At 36.4% G+C, this 10869-nt stretch overlaps 2 protein-coding genes across 2 annotated transcripts; both read right to left on the bottom strand.

Moving 5' to 3' along the window:
- Nucleotides 1-2494: 2494 nt before the first annotated feature.
- Nucleotides 2495-5746, bottom strand: LOC147483661 (protein ABIL2-like). Its single transcript, XM_086576960.1, has 10 exons — nt 5487-5746; nt 5206-5337; nt 4478-4560; nt 4231-4381; nt 3932-4031; nt 3738-3830; nt 3584-3626; nt 3432-3496; nt 3174-3316; nt 2495-2876 (listed from the first exon to the last, which is right to left on the bottom strand). Exons 2-10 carry the CDS (start codon nt 5299-5301, stop codon nt 2706-2708), a joined length of 945 nt encoding a protein of 314 aa, XP_086433086.1. The 5' UTR covers nt 5302-5337; nt 5487-5746; the 3' UTR covers nt 2495-2705.
- Nucleotides 5747-6435: 689 nt separating this feature from the next.
- LOC147483660 (uncharacterized) lies at nt 6436-10869 on the bottom strand. Its single transcript, XM_086578141.1, is given in 5 exon segments — nt 6436-6746; nt 6748-6969; nt 8441-8752; nt 9957-10112; nt 10277-10869. Coding segments are annotated over 5 exon segments (1449 nt in total). The 5' UTR covers nt 10832-10869; the 3' UTR covers nt 6436-6542.

Raw genomic sequence — 10869 nt, 5'->3', positions numbered from 1 at the left:
TTATTTTTTTAGTGTTTAGTTAATCGGGTTCGGATGTATCCGAAAAGCCCAATTGGGTTTGGACTTAGGTTAGGCCCAAATCTTAAGTTGGGCTCGGTCAAACTTTGCGAACCTTCGAGTTTGACTTCTTAAGAGCATCTTTAGGAGAGATACTTTCTTAGCATCAAACACCAAATTTCTAACAATTTTGTGTTTTTTCATCTTCAAGAGAGTCACATGTTGATGAAAACACCAAACCAAACACCAAATCTGCCAAAATTTGGTTCCAGTTTTGGTATTATATCAAATCTCTCACGCAGTTTTGGAAAAAACGCGCAGTTTTTCTAACACCGCATGGGCTTGGGCTTCTATGGCGCGGTTTTGCCAAAACCGCGTGAGAGATTTGGAAAGAAAATAAATAAGATAGTTAATGTGCAACACATCGCGCGGTTTTCCCAAAACCGCGTGTGCTTGGGCTTTTAAGATGGGCTTTAGTGCGTGGTGTTGAGAAAACCGCGTAGGCTATATTCCGCAGTTTATCCAAAACCGCGTCATTTGATGTCGAAAATTTGATGTTTCTCCTAAAGATAGTTGGTATTTTTTTGGTTTGGTATTTGGTTTGGTTCAAAATTTTGATATTTTTTTGATTTATCTCTTAAAGATGCTCTAATATACCTTGGCCTTTTCAATTGTTGATGAGAAGGAAAGTATTTATTCTATGTAAACTAGTATACTGCTAAGCAGTGGGGGTGAGCGGAGTGGGAGAGGAAGATGGAGGAGTGGAGATGGAGGAGAAGTGGAGATTTAGAGTGGTATGCAGAGAGGGAAGAAAAAAAGGGAGATGAGAGAGGCGAAGAAAAAACCAAAGGGAAGAGAGATGAGGACAGACGAAAAGCCATGCACAAAACCAACCACCCCCCTTCTCCCAAAATGTTCGCTCCGCTCTCGGATGATGGTCAATCAATATTTTCTTTGTGATTTTGTATGGGTCCTATTATTGACAGACCCCAAATTGTGTACTCCCATTCAATTTGGAGTATGTACTTACGTTGGGCACAACATAAAGTCTATACACCCCCACCAAAAATAGCCCGACTAGAAAAGAAATCGAGAAACCAGTTAATTACATACAATTTTCGACCCTTCGTCTCCTCCATCCACCTGATTGTACCTTACAACATACTAGACAATGATAGCAGTTTATCATTAGCAATCTAAAAAGCAAGACCATTCATCTTCGGTTCCATTCCTAACCATCAAGAAAGATAAGCATTTTAGGAAGCAAAACCTGCCTACAACATCAAAAGCAAATAACATCGAGTTAAGCACACACAATATGTGGAGATGCCTTAGAAATAACAAATAAGGCAGCCATTTGTAGATACTATGCAAAAGCCAACAACAATAATCATACGCATGCACACAAAACAAACTGAGCACCAAGAGTTGCAACAACTCTATCACAACTACAACAATGGAGGTCATATTTTCTTATTAATCCATAAAGTTCAATTCAATAGAAACCAAAGACAGAAAATAACAAGTTGTTGCAAGAACTTACTTGACTTTCAAGAAGTACTAACTTTCGCAAATACAACCCAGTTCTAATAAATGATTCCCAGAAAAATCGAGATGATGGCTTGCAAACGACTCATAGAAACCGGCATTAGTATTCCTAGACGACTTGTGGAGGCCACACCAAGAAACAATTTCGAGCGACTTGATTGGCCGCTTTAGTTATATGCCAGATGACCCAGCGAGGTCGCATAACTCAGTTCCCAACGATCTTATGGGGTCGATATTGGGGTGACATTGCCGCATCGATTTTGACTAATTTCTACATCATGGTGGTATCGTTTGGTAGTGATTTGTGCGTCCCATCTTGGTCGTCTGGCCCAAAATTTTCTTGAAATCACGTGATTTTTTTTCTTCAAATTCAATTAAACCGATCCATAAACTTAAAATCCAAATTTGTCCACACATACAATTTGATAAAAATGACATTAATTGAAAAACATATACAACTCAAAAACACACAATTTCATCAATAAGTTCATTGTTCATCAATTTCACTACTTCAACTAACTATTTTTTTTTTTTTTTAAAATAAATACAATAAAATTATTTCAAAATGTTATTCATCATTAAGTGGTGGACGAATTTTATTTTTTAGGGTTGGGAGGAGTGAGTAAATGGATTGAGCTTTAAAGTTTGGAGGGAAAGAGAATTGGGTTTTAAGAGAGTCTATGATGATGATGGAGAAATGGGTAAGGGCAATAGAAGGTTGCAATAGGTCACCTTGACAGGTGCTGGCAAAGTCGGTAAAACCTTTGGGTGATGATGATACCGTAAACTTGTAATAATAATTTTTTTTTAGAGTCTCAACACAAAATGGAAGGTGCCATAGCAAGTACCTTTTTTATTTTATATCAATTTATATAGGAAAACTGATCAGCAGGCGTTTCCTGTGAACGAAATTCAGTATTTAGATGGGGAGTGGAACAAAAGAAAAGGGTTATCAAAGTGTAATTGGATTTCATTTGATATATATATATATACATACTGTAAAGATCAAATACATATAGAAGGGGAATACATAGATTGTTTGGCATGGTACATGCTATATCCTGCACTTGTAAAAGGTAGCAAATACAAATGTGGTATAGAAGAGAAACTGAAGAACCTGCTGCTGGATTCTATTGTGTGTTTCTGTATAATTTCTTACTCTAGTATTCATCTAAGAAAGTATACACTGCCTCATCCTTCTTTGACTTGCGACTAAGCAAGGCTTTGAGAAGGCGTTTACTTTTTTTGCTTGGATACTGTTCCATGTCATTTCGATTGTCCCTTTCAGCATGAAGACGCATTGAAGATGTCTTTCGAGGCTCCGAAGGGTACTACAGGGCAAACCAGTAGGGTGAAGTGAAATTATAGAAAACAAATTTATTTATTATAAGATCTTTTGTATGTAGGTGAGCAAGATGAAATTTTAATACTAAACAGAATTCCCTTATTGTGCAGTATAGTATATAGGTGCGTATATCAAGTGAAGAGAATAACATCTAAAGGAAACATAGGAGAGAAAAAGGTTTAATTACTGCATGATGCCTCCTAAGCACAGATGATCTGTTATCTATTCTGTTCTTGCATGTGCAGACAAATGTATTAGTAGATTTACATTTTCCTGTACTCACCCGTGGTCTTGTATTAAATGAGTTTGAAGTTGTCGGCCTACTAGGGTTAGGAGTTCGCGGCCTAGTTGAGAAGGATCCAGAGCGTAGGAGAGGAAACTTGGACAGTGGTGATGCTGTTCTTTTATCTGAGACCTTTTGCTTGTCTGTTTTGCATAAGGGATATCACCAAACAAGTAGGAATCCTTAAAGTTAAACATAATGAATGTCCATAACTAAAACGGTTCAGGAAAGAAGTGACCAATTTGTTGGATCGGCTACCTGTAAATAAAAAGTTTACAGGTTGCAATGAACCTTGGGGAGAAGGTGAGGGAGAGCGCCCTTTTCTGCATATCCAGTTAAACAAATCAGACAAATTACGGTGAAACTAGGAAATAGAGTTTAGACAACAACAATACTAAGGTCACAATTACCTGGCTGTGGAAGGTTGGCGTCCTCTTATCGTTGTTCGAGCACCTTTATAAAGCAATCACAAATAAAACAATAAAATTATTTTGATATCAGAAATACACTAACAACATATAGAGATGATGCACTGTTGGAAAATAGTATATGAACAATACGTACTGCTTTTCGTGTTATTCCAACTGTCTTCATAGCCGAGGCTGTCTCCACGATACTCTGACGCAGTACGCTCAGAACCATGCATGCTGTCCCCAACTGAACACATAATGAACCAAGAAGTGTAAACGTTAACAGATCTTCATAAGTAACAATGTTGAAATTCAGTTTTCAGGAGAAGAAGCGGAAACTTTATTTGCCTGGCAAAGTGTACCGCTTATGATACTTGGGAATTGTCATCACTAAGGACTGCTGAGCAAGGCCTTCGCGATCTATGCACTCTTGACAGGTCCTTAGCCTCTAATTAATATCCCAACCAATACAAAGAAAACCAATAATTCAGTATAGTAACTCAATTTCTATCTTTAACCTTTTCTTTTTCAGTCCTTAAATCTTCTTAACATGCATATCTTTCGGTGGCAGTGCTTCTGCATTAGAAAGTTCTATACCTACCTAGTATCAAACTAAATGTGAGGAGAACCAATTAATCTAAGAATACCTGTTCAATGCAAGAGACTCGAAGCTCTGTCCCTGAGATTTCATCAGCTTTTTCTTCCAATAGATCAGTCACCTTAGATGTGATGCAACCTAAATGATCCACTGTGTTAACAAGAGCTCTAACAGTGTAATCTTTCAGAGTGTCCACCACTCTACATGATCAAAACGAAACATGCAGATCAAAACAGGATATAAAAATGACTAAAAGAAAAAGAAATTACAGCTTCTCGATTGCCAGCGACACTCACGCTTGTTTCTGGTTATCCTTTGTATAAGAGTCCTCAAAAAACTCTGCTGCAGAGTACAACTGTGATCTCAGATGCTTCAGATCCTGTAAACCATAAGCAAAAGTACCCAATTCCCAGTTAACGAAAGAGCAACTGAAGTCACACAAATTGCGTAAGATCAAAACAAGGTATCACAGCCTTGCAATATAAATGGAATTCATGATGTTATGAAGACCGTTGGAGTTATGATTGTGTCTTGCTAAAATGCTCCACTGTGAATGGTTCCATCAAATGAAGTGGGACAAATTAACAAGACCTTTAAACTCTTTATATCTAGCAAATACCACACACATATACTAGTCAACAATCTTTTGCTTATACACCAAGATGGCCCAGACAACCAAGTTTAAGCTGCAAACAGTTTCACATTGATCACGCCCTATACAACAAAATTGCACTATTGCCAATCAAAAAAATGCGCTATTCATGTGTTGAACCACAATTGCCTCTCGTTTATTAAGGCTACATATTCAGTTTCTCTCTGAACACAATAGATTCAGGAAGACAACAATTAGACCTATACAGCTATATATATTACCACTGTGAGGTTTTAGGACCTTGACGACTCTTCCCCACGTCGAGATAAAATCCCACCTTTAACAAATATATTCGGAGCCAATTTCTTTCCCAATCAAAAGTACCAATGAGAAATAAGAACAATTGTTTTCTATAGTGACGGAAAAGTGTACCTTGAGGCTATCTGAGAAAAGCATGCTTTGTTGTATAGATAACTCATCATGCGTAAATGGTTCATGAGACAGTGAAGAAGATGAAGACATGGTCATCGTGAGAGGGAAGCTAAACGTAAGTTTTCCCTTCTTCTGCAACAAGAAATAAAAGCCAAACTCATTTCAAGCATCATTAACAATATATATAAGTACTTAAGTTACATAACCAAACCAGACCAAAGTACGTAAACAAAGAGCAACAAAATATATATAAAAAGAAGGTATGTGTCTTAAAACTTTACCTGTTCCTTTGTTCTGCTTATGCAGCTGTACCTATTACAAAACAAAATCCACTTCCCATATAAGAATCAGTTCTTAAAAAGTAAAAAGTAAGAAGGCCTTGTCGCCTTGATTGATGGTGACTTGAGTGAAGTTTATAACTGGAGAGAGAGTTGAAAGAAAGGTGCTGGTGAAGGGACAACATCAGTTAGGGAAAGCACGTTGGCAGGTAGTCTAAGGAATCCACAGGAGTGAGTGCAAAAGTCGTCTTGTTTTGAAAGCAAAAACAATGTGAAAACAGAATCATTGGGAATACTGGGTCCCAAACAAAAGGTGTTAACAGAATGCCAACCATTATGCGAATGCAACTTCATTTTTTTATTTTTATCCTGTCTCCTTGCTTGACTGAGAAAACTAACAAATACAATTCAAATCTAACGCGGGCACGACCAACTCTTCACCCTTGATTGTGCATTAATCCACAATCAACACAAATCCCACTCATGCTCAAACGTAGCAGGACATTGCATGATGAAAGGTGGTGTAGAAAATTGACCTTTGTTAATAAAAGTGGGAATAGTCAGGCCAGATCTCACTTTGTTAATATATCATGCCTCAACTAATTTTGATACTTGTTTAGAATTGGCAATAGAACAAACAACCCAGAGTCCAAAACACAACTTAATTTTTAATCTCTGACAAATGTTTTTTAATCACATTTTGCACAAACTTTTGTTTCAAACATTCTCTTATAACATTTTTCGTAAAGTTTGGGATATCATATGTAGCAATGACTTCATAGAGATTACATTCGAAAGAACAAGGTGGCTCAAAGTCCCTCCACGCTACATTTTGGACACACCAGGTTTTGTTAAACTTATAATGGGGTCGAGACTCCAGATATGATTCCAGAGCGAGAGAGACCTTCAACCTGTACGGCCTGAACCAATATAAGTTTAAATTGCAGAGGAATGGGGACAAAACAATTATCATTATTCTCACAAGCTGGTCCAAACAACAGAAAAACTACATAAAGAAAAGCAAAAGACCATTCGTTTAGCATGGATAGACAGAGCTTTCTAGTTTCTTCTTTTGCGCTTCCTTGTATTTAGCTTTGGGAATTCTAGAGGAACTGGAAGTGTAGCATATAGCGTTTTGTTCTCCAACTTGAGCTTGCAACCCAAATTCGTATAATGCTCTCTCACTGTACCAACTGAAATTTTCAAATCTCTTGCAATGTCATACATATCAGTTCGGTACCCATCAACAATGAGTGCAAGCACCTAGAACATAACTGATGAGAAAATTTCTTTTCTCAATTGAAGGAAAATTCCTTTTATGATTAGAATCAGAGTCTGCAAATGTTGTTGAAAACCTTCTGTTCAAGATGCCTGGAAGATAATGGTTCTTTGTAGAAGCACTATTAGCTGATCTTTGGTCTTTAAACTTGATCAAGTGTGTTATGTAGGAACAAATGCAGGAAAGCTTCTTCTTTTCCTCCTCGTCCTGTAAATTAAAAATAGATTTAGAAATAAATAATATATAACTTGAGAAGCAAGAACATGAATGAAAAACAAGAATAAAAAAAGAGCATCATTTTTCTTTTTTTTTTTTTTTTTGGATCTGTAAAAGGTAATATATTCATATAATTGTTCAATTTACATCAAGCTTAAGTTTAGCCAGCTACTAAATTTTAGAACCAGAACACCCACACGGCCCAAACTAACAGCAAAGAAGCAATTGAGTCAAGAATAATATTAATACACAAAAAATATAATAATTAGTAGGAACCACACCCACAAGGCCACACAGCCCAAACTAACAGCAAAGAAGCAACTGAGTTAAGAATAATACTAATACATTAAAATAAATTAAATAGTAGAAACCTAAACTTTTGAGAAACGCTGAGGGTTCTAATTTCTATTAGATGATATATTACAAGATGGATAACTGATCACAATGTTCGTTTTCATTGCACTAATAACCTGTATGCTACTTCATTCAGTCATGATATGAACATGCTAGGTTTAAAGAAAAAAAATATAAGAAAAGAAAAAACAAAAACAAAACAAAACTTATTATACAGAGTCTCGGTGAGTGAAACACTTGGCTCAAAGACTAACTATTGCATCCATGTGATAAGCTACAGTAAGAGACTAAACAATTATGAAGTGAGAGCGTATGCGAACATTCTTGAGTTGGGTTTATTTTTTTGAGAGGGTGTAAAATGACTCTCCCCCCCCCCCCCCCGCCACACCACACACAACGCACTATAGTTTCTCTCTTCTTATGTTTCTTTTTTCATCTTCCTCCTCTCACTCTCTTTGTTCTCCGCCCTTCTCTTCATCTTCCTCCTCCTCTCATCTCCTACCCTTTCTACGCTCACTTCCCCACTGCTATGCAGTAATTCTAGTATATTTGAGAGAGAGAGAGGCAGGAGATTTGAATAAAATATTAAAGGAATTTAAAGATTGACATTATCCAAAATATTCAACTTTATATCAACTTATCTTTCCCAAAACTCATTCAGTTCATAACAAAAGCACACAGCTCACTCATTATGGCCTCCGAACCTAAGTCTATGAATTACCCCCTTGTTCCAATTGTCCTTCAAGTTTTTACATTGGTCATTTGTTAATGCCCCGTTTCAGAGATTATTTTGATATCTAACAGAAAGAAGTATGACATTAAGCAGAAGATGCTAAGGCCATCTTAGCCAAATGAGACAATCCAATATAAAACCCCTAGTGTGAATATTATCGAGCACTAGCTAAGCAGATATCTATAACTGAAATCATCAATCACAAATTGGTCCTCTAAGAGATAAGTTTGTTAGGTTCATTGACGGGAAAGATTGGGGCTATTAGACGTCTCACTTGACAAAGCCATCAGTGAGATGCATCAGAACCCAACCCTCAAATGCAAGTGTAACATATGGTAGAGACATGTTCCTTTCAAAATATCAAATAATGCTTACCTTGATCTCCATTAGTTTATCTATGCGGTTGCAAACATAACTTGGATAAGCATCTGGGGATATTTTAGTTCCGGACTGCATGTGTTCCAGAATATCCAGAAGGTGATCCCACTCTGCACTTAGAATGATCTGGTCTAAAGGATATGCCCTTTCTGGTGTAACAGCAATTGTATCATGAGGCGGGATATTACGAGAATGAATTCCAACAGTAGTTTCTAATGCCTTCTTATTTATTTTGACACCGTCAATTTTATCAATAACTGCCTGGCCCTTGGGAGCACTTTTTTCTTTGATATCCGCATGCTTTTTATCCTGTGGAAATCAATACAACCTACCTCCTGTCACATTACGAGTTTTATAAAGAATATCCAAGAGTAAAACAGAAAGAAACATACAAGAAAAGGCTAAGGAGTCATATACATAATCAGAAGCCATAAACATAAGTAACTAAAACATACAGAAAAAAAAAATGACTAGACAGACAAAACCCCGTATTTCACCAATACAGCATTAGTTAGGACCTTCTTAGGGCATCTCCAATGGAGGGTGTAAACCGTATAGAGTGTAAAGTTTACACTCCAAATATCAAAAAATTCTTTCCAATGGGGGTGGTATACCGTAGATAATAGAGTATTAGTTGATAGAGGAGGTAGGGAATTCCCCATCTCGCTATCAGTTGATAAATAGCTCGGGCGACACTTTAACCAGCGTCCGAACAAAAAAAAATTCGGACGTCACTTTAAGTAACGTCCCTTTCTAATTCTAAAGTAATTTTTTAACTCGGACGTCACTTTAGTTTAAATTAAAGAGGGACGTCACTTTAAGTGACGTCCGAGTTTAAAATCTAATTTTTTTTACACTTCTCCATTGGGGAGTATAGAGTGTGGATATTTATAAGCTATACAATAGTATACAATTAGAGGTGTAAAATCCTAATGACACCTACGTGGAGGTGTAATTTTACACACCCCATTGGAGATGCCCTTAGTAATTTAATTGTATCACAAAGTTATTAAATTTTGCAAAATCGCGTATCTATTATGTATTAGTGCCTCATTATCGAAAATTATTTCTACCTTTTTGCCATATTTTCCTCCAGAATACTATAATAACGTATTGTCAGATGACAAATTGCTCACTTGGAATTCTAACTGATATTTAAAATCCTGATCAGTGACACTAAACTCAAAGTATTGAATGTCACTACGTGAACTTGATAGTTTCTACACATTTTCTTTCTTTTTAACTAATAATTATTCAAATTCTAACTCGACATCTTCGCATTTAAGTAACGCTTTCGGGGTTAAGAAACGCCAAGTCTGGGTTAAATTCTGCTTCCACATAGATTGATCGGATCACTACACCCTCCTATTCGTGATAAAGCATGCAACAAAACTTAGACACCAAATACCAAGAATACTCTTGGCAAACATTACCATTATCTTCTTAAAATAGTAAGATCCTATCGGTGAAAATTTACAGTAAGCTCTTGTAATTTTATGGAAAATACACATACCTTCGCCTGGTCCTTCTTTGATCCAAACACAGTCGTAAGCTCAATTCTCTTTTGGTGACCCTTCTCTGCAGGAGTTACGTCTTCTTCAATTGACTCCTTGGGAAGTTTCTTTTCATCTGAGTTTAAACCTTTAACTCTTGGTTCCAATCTCAGTATCTGCAATCATAAACATCCTGTTACTAAGATCACAAGATAGTTGACAGTTACAATTCCAGTAGCTGAACTCCAAAGTCCAAGCTGGCAATGCAATTAAAAACCTACTATAGCAATGTAAATTTGATACCTTTACTTGTAAAATTAGCAAAAAAATAGAAGCATACCTTGTTAGAAGCAATGGGAACAATTTTCAGAGTATGAGTATCTCTATCAAGAACACCAAGAGCATAAGTACATATCTGACAATCAGGGCCTTCACCTTCATGAGTAGAACCAAAAAACTCAATATTAGAATCTTGATTAGGACTAACTACAACTTGTACTCTTCTTGGTTTCTTAGTATAAACAGTGACTGATGGGCCATTTTTTTCTTCTGAAGAACAATTATACCCAGATGGGAAATACCCAACTATTGGTGCTATCTTTTCTGGGTTTTCTTTAACTAATTCAATCTTTATTTCCATTGTCTCTATTTTCTCTTCTTCTTCCATAACAATTTTTTCATTTTCCACTTCTTGAGTAGTATCTTTGTTTTTCTTCTTCTTCTTCTTCTTCTTTTTTACTGGGTTTTCTTCTTCTTCTAATTCTATTGCTTCTAGTTTTATTTTTTGGATTAATTCTTGTTGTTGTTGGGCTGATTTGAGTTTTTTTTGTAATTTTTTCATCTTTTTTTTCTCTTTTTCTGTTTCGTAGTCGTGTTCACTTTCTTCTTTCACCATTTTTGCTCTCTCTGTGTTTTTTGAGCTGCCACCTCTTT

The sequence above is a fragment of the Coptis chinensis genome, chromosome 8 (genome assembly GCF_015680905.1).
Source record: "Coptis chinensis isolate HL-2020 chromosome 8, ASM1568090v1, whole genome shotgun sequence".
Lineage (NCBI taxonomy): Eukaryota > Viridiplantae > Streptophyta > Magnoliopsida > Ranunculales > Ranunculaceae > Coptis > Coptis chinensis.
This window is presented reverse-complemented; position numbering and strand designations above follow the sequence as displayed.

Excerpts from the sequence above, each read along its gene's own strand:
- LOC147483661 (XM_086576960.1), bottom strand. The coding sequence starts at position 5,301 with ATGACCATGTCTTCATCTTCTTCACTGTCTCATGAACCATTTACGCAT. Across the intron at positions 3,497-3,583 it reads CGCCAACCTTCCACAGCCAG|AAAAGGGCGCTCTCCCTCAC; the intron begins GTAATTGTGACC and ends CTGGATATGCAG. Across the intron at positions 2,877-3,173 it reads CATTTAATACAAGACCACGG|TACCCTTCGGAGCCTCGAAA; the intron begins GTGAGTACAGGA and ends TTTGCCCTGTAG.